Source organism: Phalacrocorax aristotelis, chromosome 4, assembly GCF_949628215.1.
Source record: "Phalacrocorax aristotelis chromosome 4, bGulAri2.1, whole genome shotgun sequence".
Classification (NCBI taxonomy): domain Eukaryota; kingdom Metazoa; phylum Chordata; class Aves; order Suliformes; family Phalacrocoracidae; genus Phalacrocorax; species Phalacrocorax aristotelis.
In genome coordinates this window covers 76,185-101,338 of record NC_134279.1, presented here as the reverse complement: position 1 = coordinate 101,338, position 25,154 = coordinate 76,185, and the positions used below count along the sequence as shown (strand labels likewise).

General features: G+C 47.0%; 1 protein-coding gene across 2 annotated transcripts; it reads left to right on the top strand.

Moving 5' to 3' along the window:
* Positions 1 to 143: 143 nt before the first annotated feature.
* BMP3 (bone morphogenetic protein 3) lies at positions 144 to 23,906 on the top strand. 2 transcript variants are annotated; one of them, XM_075089904.1, is made up of 3 exons: positions 144 to 977; positions 12,229 to 13,139; positions 19,901 to 23,906. In XM_075089904.1, the coding sequence occupies exons 1-3, from the start codon at positions 602 to 604 to the stop codon at positions 20,090 to 20,092; spliced, it is 1,479 nt and encodes a 492-aa protein (XP_074946005.1). In that variant the 5' UTR covers positions 144 to 601; the 3' UTR covers positions 20,093 to 23,906. The 2 variants fall into 2 exon arrangements, with proteins under 2 accessions (XP_074946005.1, XP_074946006.1); XM_075089905.1 differs by having other exon boundaries at positions 146 to 755.
* The last annotated feature ends 1,248 nt before the right edge of the window (positions 23,907 to 25,154 follow it).

Here is a 25,154-nt window from a genome sequence, read left to right as displayed (position 1 = left end):
GGCAGTGCCAGGGATCGAATTCCCAGAGTCGAGTCTCCCTCTGTCTCTGCGTGCGTGTGCGCGCTTTCCCTTGGGTGCTGGTTTCCCCCTCGCGCTGCCTCTTGCAGCGGGAGCCGCCCGAGAAGGCGGTGCGATTGGCTGCTGATGACACAGACCGGCACCGGGGCTCCCACTCGCACACGCACACAGGCGCGCACCGCACCGAAACTCACCCGGGCTGCGCCGGCACCCGCCGCCGCAGGGAGCGAGCAACACCTCCGGCTCTCGCCAAAAACAACCTGCACAGCAAGGGGGGATAACCGCCTTCGCTGCCAGCGCCGGGACGCACGGGCGGTTTATACCGTGGCGCTTTCCTTCAGCCCGCTTTTCTTCCTTTTTGCCTTTTTTTTTTTTTTTTTTTTCTTTTTTATTTCCTCCCCGCTAAAGACGAGGAAACCCTGTCTGCGATTTTACGCGCATCCCCCTCCGCTCCCGTCGCCGCCGGGGGTTACATCTGGCCGGAGCAAACTTCGTTGGGGGCCTCGGTCTCGCCCGCCCGCTGGACGGGGCCGCCGGGACGAAGGGGACCCCGGAGCCCGCCCAGCCGGGTCGGAGGGGCAGGATGGCGGCGCCGGCCCGCTGGGTGCTGTGCCTGTGCCTGGGCTGGGGCTGCCTGTGCCTGGCGCCGGGGGACGCGCCGAAGGCTCGCTGGGCCGGGCTGCGGCGGCGAGCGGCGCCGGGAGGAGTGCGGGGCGGCCGGGCCGGGGCCGCGGCAGGTGACTATGGCGTGGGGCAGCGGCGGGAGCCGGACGAGCGGCGGCGGCCGGAGCGGCTGCAGCCGGCGGACGGGGTCTCGGAGCACATGCTGCGGCTCTACGACCACTACAACGGCGGTCGCGGGGGGCGGGCGGCGGCGCGGCCCCGGGACCCGCCGGCGCTGCCCGGGCTGCGTCTCCGCCAGGGCAACACGGTGCGCGGCTTCCGGCCGCTGGCAGCAGGTGAGTGCGGGGGGTGCGCTGCGCTGCGGGGACCCGCACCCCGGCCCCGCACACACCCCGCGAGCCGCCCGCGGCCCCTCGGCCGTGCGAGCCCCTAGCGAGGGCGGCGCCGGCAGCCGCCCCCGCCCGCAGAGCCCGGCGGGGCGGGGGGGATCGGCGCGGTGCGGGGCTGGGCGGGGCGCGGCGGTGCGGGGCTAGGGGGGGCGCGGCGCGGCAGGGCTCCTCTCCCGGGCTGCAGCCCCGGCTGCGGGCGCGGCCCCGCCGCGGGCAGCGCAGCGCAGGGGTCTGGGCCGGGGGGCCGTGGCCGCTGGGCAGGCTCACCCAGGCGAATAGGCTGCAGTTGGGTAACGGCCCGTTCGTACCCCTGCAAACAGGGGAACAGGGCCAGCCCTGCGCGGCAGCAGTCCCCTAGAGCAGCGCGTCTTTTTCAGTGCCTGGGGAGCCTGATGTGGGGAGAAGTTGACAAAAAGATCAGAAAAGTAATGCTTCCTGCAGCGATAGTCATGTGTTTTAGGATATAATGTTTACGGTGTCTCCTATATTTTAATTACTGGTTTATCCCTTTAACTCTGTATAGCAGCGTCTCTGCCGTATGATATCTGAGTACCATATGAGGGAAGTAGAGTAATTAACATATCCTCTCTGGAGTCTCCTTTTATCGGCGTTTTGCACGTGTAGCTTCTGTTAAAACCAAGTGCTGATTTGCATGTGATACAGCAATAGTGTGGTTTGGCAACCCTTCAGACTGTCTACAGAGTACCGGTTTTGAGACGTTGGTGACAGTACAGGCAATTAGGGGCAGTGGCAGGCGAGTTCAGATGAAGCATAATTTGTGCGTGGTAAATACGGCCTCTTTGGCAGTGGCGCGTAGATCTCTCTGTCTTCACAGAAGAGCATGCACAGGTAGATATATGAAAATGTAAAGTCATTTTTCAAAAAGAGGGGTGTGTATTTAACATGGCAGAGTCCCAAAAGGACTGGGTCCTAGCAGAAAGGGAAGATGGCGAGCTCTTGGCGACTCCGCTGTTCTGCTTTTTGTGCATCTGACCTCTGCAAGGGCTAAACAGAAATGCCAGGACCCAAATGTGACCCTCAGTCCACTGCGTCCCAAAAACTTGCTGATGTATGACAACTGTCATGCCATACATAGCAGCCCGATTTGCCAGGCTCATTTTTCATTGCACTAGTGGATTGACCCAGCAGCTTTTCAATGGACAAGCATCTACCAGTAAAACTGAGCATTGCCTGGGAGTTTTAGTGACCTGCATTGATTCCTTCCTCGCCCGGAAAACTGAGAGCTGGGTGCCAGACTTCCCTGACGTTTCTTTGCGAGTCATTACTACTTCTTCAAAGGCAGCAATGTCTATTATAGGATAGCTCTGCACAGAGATCAAATACCATGAATGATTGAATGGTTTTGGCGTCTTTGGACTCAGCCCTACAAATGCTCTCCATCATATGTTGCTGCAAGTATTTCTGTCCACAAGAGAGGCTTTAGGGGCTAGAGGCATAAATACCCTGGGTTTGGAGGATGAAAAGCTGGCACTCCCCGGTTGCTGCTCCTACAGAAGAGCTCGCTTGTCTTTCTAACGTGACCATTTTTTGTAATATAAAATCTAACACATGTCACTTTGTTCTGAAATAAGCAGTTTCTTCGCTGAAAGGGGGGAAGGTATAACAAAACAAACAAACAAAGGTGAGTAGGCATAATCCCAACAGTGTGATATTTGCTCTTTTAAGCATATCTGATTAAAGATATTTATTGTTCTAAACCCAGAAGGCCTTTGGTTGAAATCCCATCTCTGTGGTCTTTCTGACTGTATTTGTACACTCATTTGACATTGGGTGGCAGCAGTCCCATAAACACACTGTTTGGTAATCCCTTTCCTCCTCCTCCAATACTTTCACAGCTCAAGTGCCGAAGTGGATTATAAGTTCTATGACACTTTTATAAGTAATTATGCAAAATATTTAACCAGGTACCTGTTGCCTTTCACTTGCCATAGGAAAAAGCAGCTTGTTTTGTGTGGTCATTGATGGCAGAGAAGTGCCTTACCCCTTAGATCAAATGTTCCTTGGGGCGATGAGGGGAGTGAAAAGGCATTTTCTGGTTTCTGACTTCTTCCTTGCGCCCGCCTGCCTGGCCAACCCTGCAATGGAAATGGCACATCAACAGTATTTCCCTTTTGAGGTAGTTTGTTTCCAGACCCTCTGCTCTGACTGTTGCACCCCTAGGCTGCAAATTTCAGTCTCCCACAGGCTTCCCCTTGTCCTTAATGTGGCTGCATCAGTTAAATCAATAAACTATGCTGCCATTACTCCTTCAGCACGTTTTACCGTCCCTGTTGCCAGCCGCTTCAGGAGACAGCTTTTTGTCTGTGGTGATGTGGTGGGGTTGACCCTGGCTGGACGGCAGGTGCCTCCAAGCCGCTCTATCGCTCCCCTCCTCAGCAGGACAGGAGGGGGAGAACGATGAGATGGAAGAAAAGAAGTCGTGTGTCAAAGCTAAAAGCAGTTTACTAAAAGGAAAAGCAAAGGCCATGCGTGGAAGCAAAAGGAAGACAAAAGATCTATTCTTTACTTCCCATCAGCAGGAGCTGTCCAGCCACTTCCTGGGAAGCAGGGCTTCAGTACGCGTAGGGCTTCCTCCAGAAGGCAAACGTCATAAATAACGAATGCCCCCACTTCCTTCTCCTTTCTCGAAGCTTTTATTGCTGAGCATGATGTCATATGGTATGGAATATACCTTTGGTCGGTTTGGGTCAGCTCTCCCAGCTGTGCCGCCTCCCAGGATCTTGCCCACCCCCAGCTTACTGACGAGGTGGGAAATGCTGGAGAGACAGCCTTGATGCTGTGCCGGCGCTGCTCAGCGGTAGCCAAAACACTGGTGTGTTACCAATGCCTTCCTAGCTACCGATACAAAGCACAGCACTGTGAGGGCTGCTGTGGGGGAAATAAACTCCATCTCGGCCTGACCCGGTACAGATGAGCAGGACTTCCCTAAGAATCTGCCCATTTCTCCTGCATCTACAGCAAGAGGCCTTGAAGGAAGTCTTTAGTGATTTCATTTGCAGTTAAAACATACAATTTGCAATTTAATCGTGTATTTTCAGGAGCGAAACTTTCTTTTCTGAAATGCAGCTCGCAAATGCAGCTGTGAAATCTCGCTGTCCTCGCTTTTCCCTTGGTGGTCTTCTGGATCTTGTGCAGCACACAGGAAGGGCCTTTCCCGGATCTCCCAGCTAACTGGCCAGACAAATTTTTGAGACCCTGTAAGGTAGCGTGTTGTGTGATGAGACCAAGAACTGGTAGTATTTGTTGAAAGTCATCTCTGTTTCTCGTCCCAAGACAAGTGGTGTTGTATATGGTAGATAGAGTCTTGCAATGCGCAGCCAGCAAGAAAGAACAAAGCAAAAGAAGCATCTTAACAACTGTTAAATGCAAGATTCTCTTTCCGTGGCTCAGTCCTCTGAGGGGATAGGACGAGAGCTTCAGCCCTGCATGGGCACCTCTGAAGTTTCCGTGCAATGGAGCCCTGAAATCTCTTGCGCACCAGATTTCGTGACTAGGCTGGATTTTTAGTGGTTTGTTGTTTGGGCTGGGGGGTTTTGGCCTTCGATTTTGATGAATGTTCATGTGATCTCCTAATCAGGCAAACTTGTTTTTCATTAAGCTTGCTAAATTATCTCAAAATGTAATTGTTCAGTTTGAGTCACTCGAAAAAGGCACCTCCGATGCCTGTGACAAAGCTGAAAATCCATTATGAGTGAAGTCAGGATGTACATCATTCATGGTAATATCTAGTTACATTCCAGCACTGCTCTCTGTCATTGACTTAACTGCTCTAATTAATTTCTATGTATTTGAGTCAAAGGATGTTCAGCCCGTGATTTCTGTGGCAGCTGTGTCATCGTTGTGGGATGTTTCTGGGGTGACACTGGCAGGCCATTGTCTTGCTTGGGCCAAGCCTCACAGAGAGGTCTGCTTCAGCAAAAGTCCTAAGACAGAGCCCTTTGCGGTTCTTCACCTGCGGGTACCACAACAGTGAGTGGTTTTCCGTCCCTTGTGACTCTCGAAGGAGAGCTAGGAACAAGGTCAGCTGATAGGTGAGTTACAGCCAAAGACTCTGACAATTCTGGCAAGCGTGCTCGTAACCTACAGTGGAGTGCGTGCATCAGTTTCTGCACTCGTTGACCATTCTTTTCTCTTGCCAATTAGAGAAACGGCTGAATGACCAGACCTCCAGCTGATATACATCTGCTTCCTTTCAGTGCTTCCCGTAGAGGTGCGCTGATCTGCAACTTCTGAGGCACGGGATCTGGAGGAAAGATCCAGCACAGAATAAATAAAAGGGAACGGAAAGATAAAAGCCTCAAGCGCAAGGCTTTCAGTTTGCTTTTGAAAGCACTTTTAATAATAGCATCGCTAAAGGAACATGTCTTGCAAATGAGTCATTTAAAAAACTTGACTTTAGTTGGAGGGTCCCTCTAATGATGTTATAGTAAAGCTATACAGTCAGAAATTACTTTAAACTATTTTTTATTGACTGAATTTCAAGTAATTTTAGGTATTACACCTGCCCCTAGGCTAATTCCTGTGGTTTAAGAACTATGTTCCCCTCCTTTTCAAAACGCCTTTCTTTCCTTTGTTGTGGTATGAAATGCCCACGCAAACAGGAGAGGCCAGGTGCTGCACAGGGAAGCCAGCTAGTCACTAGCTGACATCGGCCTGCAGAAAACAGTACGGGACAAATTCTAGCCTCTTTGAGCTCTAGTAACGTTAAGGGTCTTTTGTAACGAGAGCTTTAAGAACATTCAGGCAGGAGATGGTGAGAGCGTGGGGGGTTTTTTGGTTGGTTTTCTGGTTGGGGTTTGGTTTTTTGGTTTGGCTTTGGGTTTTTTTGGCGTACCCCTGTAAATAAAATGTAAACAGCAGCATCCTGGTAGTTTTTAGGCAGAAGGAACTTGAAAACCGTTAAGCTGTGATTTGGGCAGGCTGGCCCCAAATCTGCAAACCTTCTCTAAGGCAAAGGGGCAGGATCTGTAGGTTTGGCCTCACGGGACCACATCCAGAATTTTAATTTTCTGGCATCTGTTACCACCTGTCTCACTGTGCGGTCATGCATGAGGATGTCCTGTGTTCACGGTCCCCAGCTGGTCACGGTTTCTAGAGCATGTCGCTTCCCACGTGAAGAGCTCTGGCGTCAAGGGGACAGACTCTGCACCATTTGTTGTTCACACAGCCGACCCACTGCCACCAGCTGAAGTGGAATTAATCATGACTGTGAGCAGGAGCAGAGCCGGCTTTTCGTCTTCCCTTTCCCAGATTTATGTACGTCATTGATGCAACCTCCTTACTTGTTTAGCTTATGCTAGCCTTGAGTTTGGTATTGTGTTTAGTTTTCAGACCTGCTGTGGTCTTCGTGCTTAAAATACCTAGAAGAGAGATCATTTGCCCACTGTGCAGCACATTTACGATGTGCAGTGTGCATATTTGGGGTTCTCATATCATAAAATCCGCGTGTGGGTAAGATCCTGAGCATGCAGCATCACTGCATCTTGAAGTTCTTTACTTAAGTAGCTGATAGCTTTAATCAGAATGGTGGACTTTTTTATATCAAGTTACTAGCTGCTGTGACCTTACATGCTTTGCTAAAAGAATTACTAAAACCATTTTGGCGCCAAGTCCTATGCTCTTTAAAGAGAGAGAACTGGATCCTATATTTGTCTTTTGCAAAATACTCAACTTTGTAAGGGGGAAGCAGCAATCAAGTAAGAACAAAGGTGGGACAAAGGAAGAAATCCGGCTTTCAAATTTGTGTTCCTGTTCCAGAACGTGTTCCCATTTCCAGCCCTGAGTGAACTTCTGTAGCTGGGCTCTGAAACCACGAAAACAAAGTTTTACAATGGAAACACTGATACATTCTTAACTGTGCACTGGCGCAAGGGCACTGCTTTAGTATCTAATTTAAATGATGGCTAATGATGACTACGTAACTAAATAGTCCTCGTTACTGCGTCCTTTTTCACCCATGGGATAGACTTGGCAGTCCATAAAAATGTCAGTGCATCCTCTATAAAGGTAAACATGCCACATGTTAGCAGACTTGTTGCAGCTTATTGATGCCTGGAAATGCTCCCTGAAACATTAATATGTTCGTGCCGCTGATGTCAGTCTCCACAGACCTACTGCCTTTTTAATGCCAGTAACAGGCAACCTGTAGAGCTGTGGGTTTTTGCAGGAAGGTGAGGAAGCACGGGCCGTGCATCTGAAGGTTCAGCGGGTACAAGTACTTCAGCTGTAGTGCTGTGAGCTGGGTTGCTTTCTGCTCTGAGCTATCAGTAAATAAGCTGGCATCTCTTATACCCTGAACAGCGAGTCACGTGCGCCCTGACTTGGCGTCTGGGTGGCAGCCACCTGCGTGATGGAGTAAGGCTTTTCTGCTTTAGGCTTGGAGAGACTGTACTTCCCCTCTCCCAGCCAGCCCGGAGAGCTCTGTTGTCGCTTGTGTAGCAGACTGGGGAAGTGACGCTGGCCCAGTACAGGCTTTGCCACGGTGCTACTGGGGTCTGGGTTTCATTCGAGCGAGGGGAGAGCGCACGAGTGAATAATGACTTGCATATGGGCTGAGGAGGACAATAAATCTGTAGTTTAACTGCATGTACCTTCCAAGTTAGGTTCTACGTGAATACAGCGTGAGGCTCTCCTTGTCAAGTACCTTTAGGCCCAGCTTGTGGCTGCCACTCCAAAGCTCTGCACGGTAGAAGCCAGTGATACTAACAGTGCAGTGATGTCTTACCTATTGCGGTTCCAATGTCTTACCTATTGCATTGCAAAAGAGCTCAGTCTTGCGGAGCTTAGTCTTCAGAATTCCTCATCAGGCTGGCAGCAACTTAGGGTGATCCCTTGAAGGGGAGCAGAGATTGCCATTAAAATCTGGCCTCAGAGTATCTGGAAGGCAACAGTGTATTCCTTCCATATAGCTCCATTGAACATATTTTTCCTTTGCTCGTTTCCTTCTTAAATCTCCTTACGTGCTTTGTTGCTGAGAAGTCTTCTGCACTTCCTATTTTGTACTAAAGAGCAAAGCTGAGTTAGCAGAACTCACTTCATATAAGGCAGAACTAAAAGATTTAGCTCAAGTAGTGGTGCTCAGATAGAAATCTGCTGCTTGCAGAGCTGGGAGCCGGGGAAGTTACTGCTGGTCAAATAATACTGAGTTGCCACTGAATTGTATTGTATGCTGCTGCAAATGAGTGTGACGTTTACAAAGTACAGGTGCTCAGAGATAGCAGACAGAGTCTCACCGGGCAGCAGGGTGGTAGACCCAACGGTGAGTTTGCTGCAGCAGCTGCCTGCAGTGCAGGGACACCCAGGGCTCATAAGATCTTCCCACCGCTACTGTATCCAAAGACCCAGCCCAGGCAGATGGGGACTGTCCAGCATCCCTCTGAAGGGCTGTATTTCAGCATCGGATCCTTATCTGTGTCTTCAACAGACCATTTCTTGTCTGGGCAGCTGGCAGGAAGAAAGCTGCTGCAAAGCTGCTGTTTTCACTGTTGTTGTTTGATATTGAAAACATAAGAAAAATGCTGTTGTGATGCTGTGACCTTCCAGGGTGTAGGTTTCTGGGCCTGTGTTTTACTTTTTCACCTGCAGAGCTGACTTTTTTCTTCTAGACCAACAGAGGGCTTTGTTGCAAGGAGGTCTTTTTGCCTTTGAGACCTTCAAGGTCTTGTCACAGAGCTCAGACTCTGATCTGAGTCAGGTATCGCTGTCACGCAACAGTTATATTTGACGTAGCGTTACTAAGTTGTGACAGAAACCCAGGTCACGCGGTCGGGTTTTGGAGCCGAGGGCCAGCAGATCCGTAGGCATCCGTGCTGGCCACTAGTAACTCGTTTCAAGATGATTTTGCGGGCTGAACGATCCGAAAGCTCTTCAGAGCTGTTTGAGCTCGGAGGTCATTCACTGAGAAAACAGCACCACCTACTGCAAGGACTTAGACTTGAGTGCAAAGTTAAATGCTTCCTGAGTTAATGGCTTCTTGAGTTTTGTTTTTAAGCAATACTATATATTCCTCCTGTGTCCACTTCACGCCATCTGAGGTTTCTTTATAAACAAAAGCAGCTTGTTTCGTGTTCCACTACAATTTGCCAATTTAGAACAGGCAGTATTTGGTAAGTGGAATTCTTATTAAAAATTAAAATCAAAACTTGTCATTCAACATACAGTGGTGATTCAAATAGTAACTTTTTTAACAGGCGCTCATGAAACATCATAAATTTGTGTTTCCGAGACTGATGCACTCTAATGCTCTGCCAAATTACATATTAGCCTTATTATATTAGTGATTACAAACGAAGCAGAGGTCAGCTCCTCATGTGTGCTTAGTACAAATGTAACAAACAGTTTTGGCTTGAGGAGTTAAAAGTAGGATCGAATTCCAAGAAAATCTAGTTCCCCGGTTCCCTGCCATAAGTAATAGCTAGAAATTGGATGGGTTTGGTACGTTAGTTCTCAGCTATTGGGTACGTACCTATGTGATCCGCCGTCAGGTTGTGCCAATTGTGTAAACAAGGGTGTCGTCTGTGAATGATTTGGCCTTTTTCCCCTCTGTCTCTCTGAGAAAAGTGTATGTTGGTTTTTTCCCCTAATTTCATGAGGCAGTGCATACGATATATTGGGGAGAAGGGTTCTGTCTTTCTAGTGAGACCGGTTCCTGCTTTTTTAATGAATCGGTCAGAATATTGATGAGTATTCAGAAGAAGAGGCCACTTAGATTGTTGGGGTGGGGATGGGGAGGCAGAGGGATATATAAAAGTCTCTTGCTGGACTTGTCTGAATGGCATTAGCAGTTGGGATGTCGCAGCCTGGAAGCATAGAATGTCACCCAGAACATAAAGCTGTCAAAATCATTGAAAAATCAGTACCGGAAATGATGTTTTTGCTAGCTTGGGCAGGGGACTTACTACAGGGTTTTGAGGGTGAAAGCTGGGGGCTGGTCTTCCCTAGTCTGTGGGCATCTCTATGCTTGTCATTGTTTGGAATAAAAATCAAATTTTAAAAAAGGAGCAAAACTCCTGTAAAATTCTGTAAACTATAACTTCTCCTCAGCCTCCAGAGAGGGTCTTGACGTGCCATGATGTCAAAGAAGCATTTAACTCCGTGATTCCTTGTTTTCCTAATGCGTTGGGTTGGTTCCAGCCTTTTGGGGGGCTGCAGACCCATACCTTTGCTTTACTCTATTTGACTTTTGCATATAGCCTGGTTTTATAGCTTTCAATAGCACCCTAACATTTGGATCTATATTCCTCCCACTCTGAAGGACAGCTGTAACTGCAGTCCAAGCGGGAAATTTTAAAACAGAAATTAAACCTTTCCCCTAAGCCCTTCTGTTGCGCCCTACAGGGGACTAAAGCAGTCAGCCGTCTGTTACCACAGAGGGGCCTGTGTTTGGAGTGCACCTCTGGGTGTGTGCAAGTTACCTGTGGTTAGGTTGTCTTCTCTAATTTCACAGCTGCAGAAACCCCACTGTTCCCCGCATCCCTCCTCACCGGTACAGTAACATCCTGACCACAAAGAAGGGCTGTCCTTAGCTTGTTTCTCTCTGCACAGAGGCAACTGGGTGCATTTTGCTGACACCCCCACCCCCAAAAAAACACCCAACACAGTTTGGGTTGGCTTTCTTTTGTTTACTGGGGTTGCTCTAGTTCTGTCCACCTACTTTTACCTATACTAGTAAATAGTTTCTAACTCTGGCTGGCATGAAAATTGATTAAATGTCCTAGGTGAAATGACTGAATTTACCCAGTGTAACTGAAGCAATCTGGGGCTTGGTTGTGATTAGCGTCCGAATTAGCCAAGAGGCTGCCAGACCAGCTTGTGTGTCTTCAGCTCCTTATAAATGTGAATCGTCTCTTCCTCCAGAGCTGGCATCCAAACCTTAAAAATGATTAACCAGTGATTGTGTCCTGGTGTTTCTTCACCCCCCGTCTTTAACAGGCGAGCCACATCCCTTCCGTGTGTGCAAGGCTGTTGTCAATAACTTCCTATTTCCTTCTGTGCCCAACTCTAACCTTGCCGTTGTGAAGGGCTCTGGGTCATGAAGACCCAGCTGCACTTGCAGAGGGCACTGGCACTTCAGGGACCAAGAAACTGGTCTTATTGTAATGGAGAAATGGTTAATATTGAGAGGAAAGATCCTTTGTGACACAGGATGTCAGTTTGTCTTTTTCTTTAGTTTTTGAACTATGTAGTGCTTTCTATGTTTGCTTACCTGGTTTGCATCCTGGTGTACATAGGTAGCTGTACCAAATGGTATATGATTTTGAGTCCCTTTTTAATAGTCTCTTTGGCATCTTTAGAAGCTAAGAGTAAATGCCACCGAGGCCCCAAAGTCTCTGTCATGTAGGAGAGGCCCGGATCCCAGTGGAACAGAGTGGAAGGCTTACACGAACGAACTAGGTTTTTTTTTTTGCATTGAATGGCTTGGCAATTAGAGCTTAAGTGGCTTACTTGGCAATACACTTGAAAGCCTGTGGCAACAGTGAGAATCATGCCCCCTTTGAATCCAGGCTTTTCCTCTTCCCCGCCCTAACATTCAGCCTCTGCCAGTAGCAAAGCAAATCTTTCTGTGCCAACTGTGGCCGTGGCTCAAGGAGATAATGGAAGTTTACAGACAATCTTGTGGCTAGTGAAGCCAGTGGGAGCCTTTCTCCAGCTTCAGCTAGGTCTGGGCTAAGGCCTGCTTCAGTGCCATTGATGACCCTTTGATGCCCTGATTGTCTTGGACAAAGAAAGACAATTCAGGACCGGGCAGCCACAGTCACCTAAGTGCATTTTGAGAGGGAGGGAGTTGGAAATGGTACAGAAAGGGGAAGACAAAAGAGCAAAACCTTACCACTGCATACCTCAGCCTTCTGGATGATAGATAAAGTCTTGGGTGCATCTGTTATCGAGCTGTGTTCCTGTGACCTAGTTTGTTTCCTGAAGTCAGAGAAGCAGTAGGAAATTTGCAAGTATTTCTGGATGGAGGTAGGTATTACGATGAAACCAGATTGAAAGTGTGTGATTTACAGCGATTTGCTAGCTTGGTTATTTTTCTGAATAACGGCCTAAGCCTGTTCCCACAGCACCACGTGAAAATTTACTGTGACCTTAATGGATGACCTAGAAAGCGATGCGCTCGGTCCTTTCTCTATAGTATTTTGAAATGCTTGTAATTTTATCTTGGTATTTCTTCTTCTAGGGAGCCCTGAAAGCCAGGAGGCATATGTTTTTAATTTGACTTCACTCACTGAGTCTGAAAACATCTTGTCAGCTTCGGTGTACTATTATATTGGTGATCTGCTGCATGCTAAGTGGAACTGTTCCCAATCCAGAGGCTGTTCTCGTCATGGGCACAGGAAACCTGAAATTCAGATACATCTCTCAGTTTGGACCTTTCCTTCTGTTGGGAACCAGACTCAGAGCTTGGGACATTTCCCGATAAATGTCTCCGCTGCTTACCCGGATGTCCTGTCCTGGCAGTGGAAGGATATCACTCAGCTCCTGCATGAAGCAAAACGAAAGAATGAACTCCTGATCAGTGTCAAAATGGATCTGACCAGCCATCACCCCTGGAAAAGGGCACCTTCTCGCTATGAACCCTACATCCTGATTTATGCCAATGATTCTGCTATTTCAGAGCCCGAGAGTGTTGTCTCTAGTTTGCAAGGGCACCGTCATCCTCTGGCGAGGGTCTTTCCCAGGCCAGAAAACCACATGAGGGGCAGCCTTGGCAAGCGGCGGCGAAAACGCTCCACAAACATCCTGCTGCCTTTGCAGAATAATGAGCTTCCAGGAGCTGAGTACCAGTACAATGAGGACGAGAGATGGGAAGACAGAAAACCCTACAAAACCTTCCAGCCACAGCTAGCAGAGAGGGCAAAGAGTAAGAAAAAGCAGAGGAAGAATTCTCACCAGAAGAGCCAGACTCTCCAGTTCGATGAGCAAACGCTGAAGAAGGCGAGGAGGAAGCAGTGGAACGAGCCAAGGTATTGCGCCCGGCGTTATCTCAAGGTGGATTTTGCAGACATTGGCTGGAGTGAGTGGATTATTTCCCCGAAATCCTTCGACGCCTATTACTGCTCAGGGGAATGCCAGTTCCCGATTCCAAAGGTATGGTCCTTATTGATTCTTTTGCACTGTGTCTTACTGTAAACCGTGCATTTTCTTTCCTGTGTCAGTGGAAGGCAGCTGGTCAGCTGTTACTTGTTCGGATCTAGTAAATAAGCAATATCTTTGTCTCGTGCTGCAAGGAGTAGCAGCTAGTGAAAAGACAGGCTTGTAAAGGTAATTAAAAAAAAATATTACATGGTATTAGTTTTTTGTCCAGAACCCAAATTGCCATAAAACATTTCCAAATTGCCAAAAATAGGGCTTATGATGTGTGACCTTGTTATTAACCTGTTTAATAAACATAATGCAAGCCAGATCCAGAAAATCGCTTATTGAACAGTTGCCGTTATGCCTCGAAGGAGTCTCTGCTGCCCGATCTACGTTGGGGTCAGTCAGCACAGCACGCTCTAGGAAGAAACGTGTGCCTCATGAGGCATAACTGTCACCATGACAGAGGGACTCTGTGGAGCCTCTAGGAGTGGTTTGGAGCACTCTAAGTGTGAGCAAAAGAGTGAAATGAATCACTTCTGTAACAGACCAAGTGGTTCCAAAAGCAGTGGATCCTGGGCAACTGATTTCTGAAGTATCCTCTTGTTTTTAATGAGATTGTTGCATGTGAGTAGCAAGAAAGGGTGATGTGCTCCTAGCCCTGTGACTTAGGTGGATGAACTCAGCTCCTTAAAATCAAATGCCTGATATCATAATTAGCAGCATGGACCCCCCCGCAGTCTACTGAAACCTGAAAGTAGGATGTGGTATTTGAGGCTGGCCTAAAATGAGGGGTACGTGCAAAAAATTCCTACAGGAAGTGTCAGTAAAGGTAAGGCTTTGGTATCGCTGTAACCTCTCGTTCAAGAGTCTGTATTCCTGCCACATTGAAGCCTTAGCAGTTAGTTCCAAAATTTATGTGGTGTTTCAGTGGCTGAAGGACCCAAGGGAGTCACCCTTTGAATATGACAGGTGGAGAAATGTACCAAAGGGGATGGAACCTGGAGGAAGCAAGCTGAGGCAGGCACACGTGTCTCTTACACAGAATAGATGACTTACCTGACTACTTCCAACTGCAGTGCTGTGCTTTCAGGTTTTGGATCAAAAGGAAAAATGAAAGGGAACAGGAAGAGATAAGAGTCGACCTTTTACTACATTGCATTGGGTGTTTTACTTTATTGTTGATGGGAACTGTGGTCTGTCAAACCAGTAACTTAGCATACAGGTTAGAAATTTTAAAAACACCAGACCTGGACTTCTTACAATTTTAACTTTAAGGGCACAGAAGAATGCCCGCTGGATCCCTCTGCTTAACACTGGGGTAGCATTCCCAGTTGCAGCTTTAGTATTAAAAAACATCGCTTTGATTTTTGTTTAGGAGAAAATGGTGTATGATACTTAAACCTGAAGACTTAAGTACTCCAATTCAAAGGAGTACAAAAAAATAAAGTGTCTCTGGTGCAGCTGATCCTGGCACCTAAAAATATGCTTCACTTAAAATGAGATGCCTGCTGTGGGCTACCATCAGCATTACAAAAGAAACGAAGCAAAGAGTCAAGCGCACATCGGACGATCGGTGATTCTTCTGGGGGACAATTTCAGTCAAGTTTCTCTGTATTTCTGATGATAGGAAAAAAAAAAAAGAGAAAGTTGTAGCAGCTTCTTACAAAGGCTTGAAGGCGTCTTGTCGTAAGTCCAAAAGTGTTTAGGTGGCTGTTTCCTAAGGTTATCGGGTCTGGCTCTTTCGGCTCTCAAAGGAGTAAATAATAGTTGAGGTGCTGATTAACTCCAGGATCTAGCACTTGCTAGAGAATAACCATTTCAACCCTGTCACTAAATGTCTGTTTGTTTGTTTGTTTTGGGTTTTTTTTAAATGTTTGTCAGACATGCAAAATAGGTTTCTACCTTCTGAGGCAGAAAAGCCTTCTTGTAATAGTCAATACATAGCGTATCTTTCAGGGTTAGCCGACACCCAATGTAGAGAGACTGGGAACAACCTCCCTTTGCCTGTAGAAGAGTCTGGATCTCAGATTGCTTAATAATGTGCACGCTCAAGAGCAAACAAGGCTTTCTCAAGAACAGTTTTGGATATAGTGGTTTTAGAAGCCTTTGTTACTGGTGTCTCCTCGCTCCGACTGAAATTGTGTCCTGCCAAGAGCTGATGGGAAATAGCAAATTTAAGACAGAAAGTAAGTCTCTCTTTAAGAGTCGAGGTGAGGCTTTGAGAACACTGATTCTCCAGCAGCAAAAAGCGTAATGTACCTTTATGGAGATGAAGAAACTCTTAGAAACAAAAAGCAGAGTAATGATTAAGAAGCGCTCTAATAACAAGGTTCCCATTCCTTACGCAGAGCCTTTGTTAGCACCTGCAACCAGAAAATCCCGAACGTGCTCCATAACCTCAGAGCTTAATTCCCAGAGTAACTTCAAATCTCTGGAAAGAAACACTATGAGCTGTACAAATGCTCCTGCAAGTAAAAAATCCTGAGATGAGTTTAGTGCCAGCGGTTCTGAAGAGGCAAAATGCAGTTTAATCGAAGTTTAAACTAAGGTTTGACACTCTGAGGCACGAGAGACAGGTACGAACGGTGCACACAGCTGAAGGGTAGTTAACAGGTATTGCTTGGGTGAAAGAGGAATTCCAGCTTTGTCTATGAGTTGTCCGCCTTCGGGTAATTCCCCTGAGATATTACACTGCGCATCGGAAGATTTTCTAACATCCAGAGCCAAATTTTTTTCTGCCAGATTCGGGTTCTGCTTTCCTGCAGATAGTACCGTCAGCCGCTGAGATGTCATAGTTGAGTCCCATCTTCTCAAATAAGTACACTTGCAGTATTGGCTGCTATTATCACGCAGCTAAGTCTAGCACTCTGAAAGGAGCGTTCTTCCTCATTCTCTTCACCCCTCTGCTTTGCGTGGGATAGGCACGCACACACAATGGGAAGTGGTCCCTGCCCTGGAAAAAGCTCAGGGTAGAAAAAAGGTGAGAAATAAGCACAAGAGATGGGTAGGCAAATAAAGCACAGCGTTCAAATGACTTTGCTGACATGAAGCAGAAGGTCTGATTGCCATGAACTAAGCCTGTAGCGCAAGCCTGCAGGGCCATAAGCAAGACACCAGTTCTCTTCTACGAATTCCTACTAAAAGGCCTATTCAGCCTTTCTGTGTGAAACTCTCTGGGTTGGGTGAAGAATTACAGCAGCAGAGCATTGTAGTTACATAGACACTGTGAGGCTGAATATTTGCTGCCGTGTACTGCGGGGAATGCTAGTTCGTTAAGAGAGCCGGTTACTGAAATCCATCGTAAGCCTGGTTCCCTGAAAGCAGTTGGTAGAGTTCTGTCTCTGTTGGAATTCAAATTGTTTCTGTTGCGTGCTTCTTTTAATCACAAAACCCAAAATGATCTTGTTTTCCAAAGAGAATTAAAAGCTAAATTATATAAAAAGGTGAAGCGAGTGTCTTCTAGAGCAGTGTGTTTTTCTTGAGCCATGCACAATATCTGGTGCTACTAATAAGACCGTATTTGCAAAATGATACTACAACCATCAGGCAATAAGAAACTAATCTGTGCCTCTGGGTATATAATGTTCCCTTGCTGAGGGTGAGCTCCTAAGGTTGACAACCTGTTGTGTAAGTGAGAACAGATGTGCCTCTTGCCCCCACTGCCCTCCCACTGCACCCCGGCCACCCTCCACCTCCAAATTTTCTGGTCTTATCCTTTCCCCGATTTCAGTTGACTGCTGTCAGACCCACACGTGTCAGGCTTGCATCATGCTGCAGAGCATACGGGCCGGGCAGACCCTCTCCCAGGTCAGGAATGAAAGCTCATTTGCCCTGCTCATAATACATCTCTAATGAAATTCAGCAGGGCAGCAGGTCTCCCAAGGATGCGTGCAGCTCAGCAGGTGCAGCCTGAGCCACAGCTGGACTCATTCACAGGTTTGGCAGTTTGGAGTCTCTTCAGCATTTTTTCTTCCCACCGCTCCTCTCGGCCTCCCCTTCTTCTCCCCTCCTAAAAGAAAATCTCTGCCTGCTTTTCGTGACCATGTGCTGGCCGGAGCGTAGGCAGCCCACAGGCCATAATGGCCTAACTCACCCCCCTTGTGCAGGGCGTTACGCCAGCTCGGTACTCCGAGGGGGATTCCGGTTTTCTGAGAAGCGCACGCCTTCGGATTTTACTCCGCTCACAGTTAAATTCCCACTGGCAGAAGCAGAGCTATGCCAAAGCTGATTATCCTCAAGAGTGCGCCTTGAGGGCCAGGGGCAGCGTATTCAGGACAGACTTCAAATGAGTACAGAGGATGTTCTGTAGCGTGATACCCGTGCCAAACAGAGGTACTTCTTTTATCATGCAATGACAGGGTGTATCCGGGCTGTTCCCACTGGTAGCTGAGGCAATGCTTGAAATCACTTCTGTACAGTTTAGCGGTACAGATTCTGTATGCAAAGGGAAGGGTTTCCGAAGAGACTTTAACACGACATATTCGGAGACCTGTTTTTAATTCCAGTACTACTGGCAATGGGAAGCAGGGTCTCAACTGATATTTTACGTTTTGATGTGTGATCAGCAGGCTTAGGAGATCTCTTTTAGCTCCCAGTTATTTTTGTGGAGAATGCTGCACTGCAGCTGATTAAGACAACAAGCCTGGATGCCACTGGAGCTTTCATTTCTTTTTGTGGGCAGAAATGATACAGATAGCTGAATTGTATACTAATCTAAGACTTTTTTTTAAATCCCTATCAACTACTGCTGAGGAGTATAGGTACTCTTGAAAGCAAAACATGCAAAGAAACGAACAGAAATGTCTTTCTTGAGATCAGCTACCTAGATGGTGAGTCATGTCTTCGTAACCATGCTGGGAAACCTACAGCGGATGGTGCAATGAGCTTTGCGTTGGTATTTTAATCAGCATATCGCCGCTCCCCGGCATCTCAATCATCTGATAAGATATGACAGTAAACTCAAACAGCAACGGGAGAAAAAGATCAGGCTCTGTAAGACGTCCGCGTTTAAAAGGGACTTGGATCCTACATATACTTGAAAAAAATCTGAGTTTCTCAGAGGGTAAACAAAAGCAAAGGATGCATGGGTCTGGCACCCTTTGTTGCTCAGCCTTACTGCAGGTGAAATAGGTTCCTCATGAGAAGAAGAAAAAACATTCCAATTGTGTCTGACACGTACCTGAAGAATAGCTGAATGCTCCCCAGTGACTCCTTTTCAATTCTGTGTCAAATGGTTCCAGTTCTCTATTGAGACTAGTTTCAACAGCGTGATATGGAAAAAGTCCATTCTGATCCATTTCTGTTGGAATTCGAGGAACAGCTATCTCCATGAGAAGGAAGGAAAATACAGCTGGCATTAGTCATGAGCTACGTTGCCATAAGGAGGGACACGTTAGACATCCATGGGTATTGCCAGCAGAATTGGAAGCGGTTGCTCCTAAACATACTAATATGCTACACAAACGATAGCATGGTCCAGAATCTCAGCGTTACTCTTGTGCTTTTTGCACGCAAGGTCATTAAGACTTGCACCTCAGGTAGGTGGGTATCTAGCCCTTAGGACTGATTTTTCCAAAAGCAGATCGTCTCTCGTCGCAGCAAAACTGCCAGTTGCGCATTTGGCCCGAATGATCATCTTCTATGTATTTCTCAGTGGCGTCTGACCAAGCATTATTGAACTGTGTGATTCCCAGCTTCGACATGTAAAAGGAGCTCTAAAACGCATTGTTTAAGTTTCTCTTTTAAAAAAACAAGTCTTTTGCTAAAAACTGCACCTTGTGCATTTTTCATACTTGCCTATCTTTTGTACAGGGACTTGGATTTGGAAGGGTTTGGGGGTTCAGAGGGAAAACTCAGTAATATTCATTTCTGTGAATATGTTCATTTTTATTTTTATGAGTGTATTAATATACTCTGGCTTTGTGAACAAATAGTTATCTCACTGGTCAGATTCGCTTTTTGTTCATGTCAAACCAGAGCATGTTCTTATTTGCATGAGTATAAATCCAGGAAACTTTGTCCTTTGGAGAAAAACGTCATCTTAACACAAGGTACAACTGACGTGGGATTTGGGGGGCTCTGTTACTCAGCGATGTCACTGATGATGTATATTGCAGATGAGAAGTGATTTGGCATGGAAGAATGAGCAAGGCAACCTGACGTTGCACGGGAGCAAATCGGAACAATTGGCATTGTGGCATAAATTCCGTTCTCTCATCTGTACGCATGTTATCCGCTTTTGCGTTTCCGATGCGGCCACGTTCCACCAGTCAAACTTCCCAGCCTACGAGTTACCTTTCTGTTGCTCCTCTAATGACTCAGCCTGCTAGCGTGTTGTCTGCCTCCCTCTCAGCTGACAAGTTTTATGGCTAAATTGCAGACCACGTGTAACTTAATTCACTCAGAAGAGACTACCTCGACCTACAGGTACACCTTGCTGCAAGGTCTGCTGCCTGGGTGCTTTGCTGGGAAGGCACGTCCCACAGAGAGCCCGACACCCTGTCCCCAGCAGGACGCTCGAGCTGAAAGCAGTGGAGCGACACTCGCATCCAGTGGCCAAAACGACCAGACCACATTCGCGTTCCCTGCTGCTGGCTCTGGGCGGCTAGGGTAGCGACTAGAAATGGAATGAGCAGAAGACAGATTTTACAGCTAGTCAGCTGTGGGACCTCCACAGGACCCTTCTTCAAATGAACAGTTTTGTTCTAGAGTACGTGGGTCCATTCTAACACAGGTGCAGTTACATTTTCTGCTGTATCTTTCTCTTGCAGGCCTTGAAGCCATCCAACCATGCCACCATCCAAAGCATAGTGAGAGCCGTCGGAGTCGTCCCGGGCATTCCCGAGCCTTGCTGCGTTCCCGACAAAATGTCTTCTCTTAGTATCTTATTCTTCGACGAAAATAAAAATGTGGTTCTTAAGGTGTACCCCAACATGACAGTGGAATCCTGTGCATGCAGATAACATCTCGGGAGACCCTTTTGAAATGCTGAGGTGATCACTTGATATTTGAGGGGGGAGGAGGGTGGTGGTTCATGATATCTACTTTTTGTTTGCACTGCCAATGCATTTCCTATGGACAAAAAAGAAGAAAATGTAAACAGGTCCTAACAAAGAGGATGGAAACGGAACGGATTCCGAATAGTAATTCCAAGGAAAGCGAATACAAACTTTGCGCGTCTCTGAATTTGGCACAAGTCTTGGCATTGGGGATTGCCTGTTTCTGTTGAAACCAAGCCACAAAAGAGGAATTTGCAGAAGACTCTTCAAAATTTTTGAGACTGCCAGAAGGACATACTGATCTATTTTTGTACGAGATTTTGGAAGCAGCAGCAGCTGCTGTCTCCGTTCTTATGGTGACTAATGGGGAGGGAGATTAGAAATATGCTATTCTTCATTTTAAAGGTAAGCTTTCTGCCTTAGGTTATTGAGTAGTGCAGCAAGGAAGAAACAAATCCGATGTCCTAAGAGCCTTAGATAATCCACCTTGGACATATATCTCCTTAGTGTGACGTGTCACCAACTGCATGTGTGTATTCATTTTCATTGACGAATTCTTTGTCATCCAGCTTACTAGACATCAGTACTCTCAGTCAGAAGAACACAAAACACATTACTGCTGCGGTGCATAATTGTGGTGTCTCAGAAGCAAAGACTTTTCTTTCATGCCATTATGGAAACTCAGCAAGCCAAGGGTATGAAAGTATTGCACTCAGTGAAGTGGCTGAGTGACCTGTTCAGAACACCTATTCTAGAACACAGCTGCAAATAATCTATGAGTATGTCGTGGTAGTTGAATGCTGACATGAAGTGATTTGGTGCATAATTCTTATCTGTAGGCCTTCGCTACGATTATTTGATCGAAACTGCATCTGGTTGGTGAGTTTTGATTGTTATATTAATCGGGTGGTGGGGGGGGTTCTTATCTCCGTTCGCTTCTACTCTGAAAATCAAATTTGTTGCACCTATGTCGTTCATTTAAGATTTCTTACTAGCAGATTTTGCACAATAAACACACAAAACATTCTTTCAATGACTTTATCCACCAGAAAATTCAGCTGAGAAACTACAAGCAGGAAAGAAAACATCTAATGAATCTCTGGCACAGCTGCAAAAAGTTTGTTCTGTTACGGAGTAAATGTTCACAGATTTAAAAATGGGAGGAAAAAGGCTGTGCTGAAAAGACAGGCAGTTGCTGAAAAGACAGACAATTGCAGGCAACCAAGAGTTTTTCACAGTTATGTCTTGGTAATGAGAAAGAGCCTGTGTCTCTAGTGCAGAGCTGTGTGGGCTCCGGTCTTGACTTCAAGGACAGGGAGAAGCTGTGATGTGCATGGGCTGCCCGTACCGTAGGGCTCACTGTTAAATACTGGCCTGCTCCTGGGCCGAGTGCCATTAGGACACATGGGGGATGCCACTGGCTAAGCTAAAAGCAGGCTTGGATTTTCAGTAGATATCAGGCCTTGCAAGCAAAACCAGATGGAGTGATTTCCAATAGTTGTCTTTTGTAAGAGCTGCACAGGTAGGTGCATCGTTTATGCAGTTCAGCGTGACAGTGGCTGCTGTTAAAAAACACACAAGCTCAAACAATAAGCCTAACTAAATCTAAACTTCAATTGTAGGGAGCTTGCAGTAAAATGGATTTCACAGAGCGTGAAAAGGCAGCCTCAGCTTTGTGCCAGTACGTCCCATTTCTTTGTCCAGGGTGAGCTCACCGGTGATGAGTAACCTTATTGCCAAAATCATTTCCTTCACAGTTTTTTTGAAGCTCTTGAGATGCGCACCTCTTGTCCTGAGTAGAAAGGTGGGAGCTGCTCTGTAGCTCTCAAGGGCTGGATTTCTCTCCACGTTGCCCCATTCTAGGGGCATGTTCCTTCCTTAGAATAGCACCACATTACACCTTCCCAAATGCAGCACAGAGGAGCAAGTACCTCGCAGCTAACTCCCCATCGGAGGGCAGGGGTCATCCCACTGCAAAGGAGGCTGTCGCATCAGAGAAGGGCAGTCGGTCCCCCAGGGAAATGCTGCGGGAACGGGGACGCCACAAGGTGAGGCATCGCTGAGCCCCAGCCTCCCGCTTGCTGGGTCAGCTGGCAGAAGATCAGGACTGAGCTGAGCCCAGCTCAGTCTGTGAACGGTGTCTGGCACAAGCAGTGCCAGGAACAGGGCTCCTCAGACGAAAAGGCAGAGGTCAGATGCTCCCTGGCCCACCCCTTGGACGGTAGCAGAGTTACCGAGATCAGAATAGGGTGTGGGCAGCCAAGCTTCCCAACTTTGCGCTCCACAACAGAGGTGCTAACTAAGCATAGGTGTTTCCCCAGCACAGCGGTCTGGGGCAGCCGTGCTCCGAGTCACTCTTCAGAACTGAAGCTGAGTTCAAGGCTACGGGCAATGCTTTCCAGTGCTATGATGAGACCGCCTGGAAGTGACCTTAAAAGCGTCACTCAAAAACAAGTGTGGATTTATTACGCTTGGTTTTTTTCTGGGTTACAGACAGACTGTGTCATGAACCATATCGTGTAGAATAGGTACAACCATCCAAGTAAAATGTGATCTGCCTCTTGCAACTCTATGCTAAGAGCGTTTGCTTCGGTTAGCCATTTAGAAGTGACACATTTTATGCCCACGACTTGTTTTGCATTTGCATCTGTAAATTAAACTTTCTACATAAAATCGTGTCTAGCATCAGTACTGTTTTAATCACGCAGGCAATCATTTCTGTGTGTGATTTTGTATTAGTAGGGACCTCAAAATAATTTCCAACTGGTGTTATTAAACACCTTTTTAATCTCAAATCAGCACGGAGTGCGGGGGGGATGTTTCCCACCTGACCTGTTTTTTGAAATACTTCTAATTGATAAATGGCTCTGCTTCCCATCTGATTATGGAGTGTCTGGTGCCCGCGCCTTATTTTTATGGCTGTCTCAAAAGATGGGCAGGAGAATGTCTCGAGCTATGCAAGTGCTCTTTTCACATAGGCTCTTCCGGCAGCAAAGTCCCCGAGGAGGAGCAGGCTGTGAGGAGGCCACTGGAGAAAGCTCTTGAAAATCCCACTGTAGGAGGCTGAGCAGGGAATCTCACAGTAAGTGTGCAAAATAAAACTTGCTTTTCCTGCAATGCGGTACCTTGACCCAGGAGAATGGCCCGCTAGAACCAATGACACTGTTACCCTGAACGGGGTCACAAGGCAAGCCTGGGGGCCCTGAACTTGCAAGGAGTAGAGAGCACCTTTCATGCAGTGCTGAGCAGCCCTGGGGTTGCACATCGCTGTGCTCTGCTGCGGGGCTGGCCCAAAAGCTTTGCACACTCACCTCTGAGGAGAGGCTCAGCAGTTTGCAGGAGACTGATGTTTTGTTTAGCGACCCACTTCTTGTAAAAACAGCCTTTTAAAATTATTTCTGTTGAAAGATTAATCTTTGTACAGATGATGTCAATTTAAAGAAAATAAAATTACCCCCCAAAAAAAGAAAAGTTATTTTGTATATGGAAAGAAACTTTTACAGGTGCCTTTAATTTATTGTCCTTTTAATGTTTCCTTCTTTATCTCAGTGCTCTTTAAACAATACAATTTTCTCTGTCATTGCAAAGATGAAATGCTAGGACCAGAGTCAAGTTCGCAAGGACAGGTCGCAGCCACACTGTGAAGGGCATGTTTCACTACTGATGTATAAGCTTGCCTGATTTCTATTTTTTTTATTTTCCCTTCAATAATGGGAAAGTTTCACTAGGAACTCTTGAGAAAATATAAAATAAAATCACATTTTAAATTAAAAATACATTTTTTTCTGTGTGGTATTCAGGTCTTTCCAAGAATATTTAAGTGTTCCCTGCTTTCTGTGTTGAGCATTCTGGAAACGCATCCATCTCAAGTGTTCATTTGCGAAGGTCATTCAAACAGGCATTGTCTTTATAGAGCAAAGTCGGAGTGGCTGGGGAGCGGGTACTATGGATTCAGTTAAAGGTGAGCTACTACGACAGTAAGAAGCTACTGGGGTGACCGGACCTGATCCAAGGCCCAAAGATGTCAGTGGGCAGGTACGTGTCCTCCAGGTATGGCATTGCTTGCCACAGCCAGAGCACTCCAGCTTGAAATAATCTCTCGCCTCTTGATTACAAGAGGGTGACGAGAGCAGGGACTGTGACTCCCGAGGGGTTTTTGGATGCTTCTGACTGCTCTATTGTTCCCCACCAGTGCAACCCAGCAAGTAACTTTCCATTGGGTCTCCGAGTAACACCCTGCCCTCTTGTCCGGAGGTGACCCAGGCTCCCAAGCCACAGGGACATAACGGTTTGATGAAGGCAGGTCACGGCTGCGCACAATTACGGACACGTAGGCTCGTGACATCGGCCCAAAGGAGATCCTGTCTCGGGCACGGTGATCCCACACGTCCTTCCCAGCTTTTTTTGATGCCCAAGCCTGCCCTAAAAGAAAGAGGTGCTCGGGGCCTTGAGGATGAGTACTTGTGCCTGAGCTTTACACATGTGCTTTCCTCTTCTGTAGCTCCGGGAGCTAGTCCAGGCTTACCTTGTGTTTTGATTTCTGCCTCTTACAGGGATGTCAGTCGGTTATTAACCAAGCAAAGCTTACAGCCCCTGGTAAACCTGAACTCCATCGCTACACGGAACATGAAGAAAGCACGGTTGCATGTGAGAGCACCTGAGCAGGGGTTGCTTACCAGTAATCCTTCGCAAATCAAACATTCCATACAAAACCACTAACTCCTTCGTTTTGAGCTAAGCTCAGGATTTTAGATGCTAATTTTCAAGACAAACAAGCTTTTTCCAGAAATCTTGAATTTAGATGTTAACTCATGCGAGGAGGTCACACGTGTGCTTCAAAGGATGCGAAGAAATCAGACTTCGATGTTTGAAGCTTGCACACAAAATAAATCCACCCACATTTTTTCTTGCCACGTAGAATTTCCATGAGGCCTTTATGAAAAGATGCTGCCTTCTTTTCAGCTTCCTATTTCACTTTGAGGTTCCCCTCCTGCAACACAGACCAGAGAATCCCATTCTCATAAAT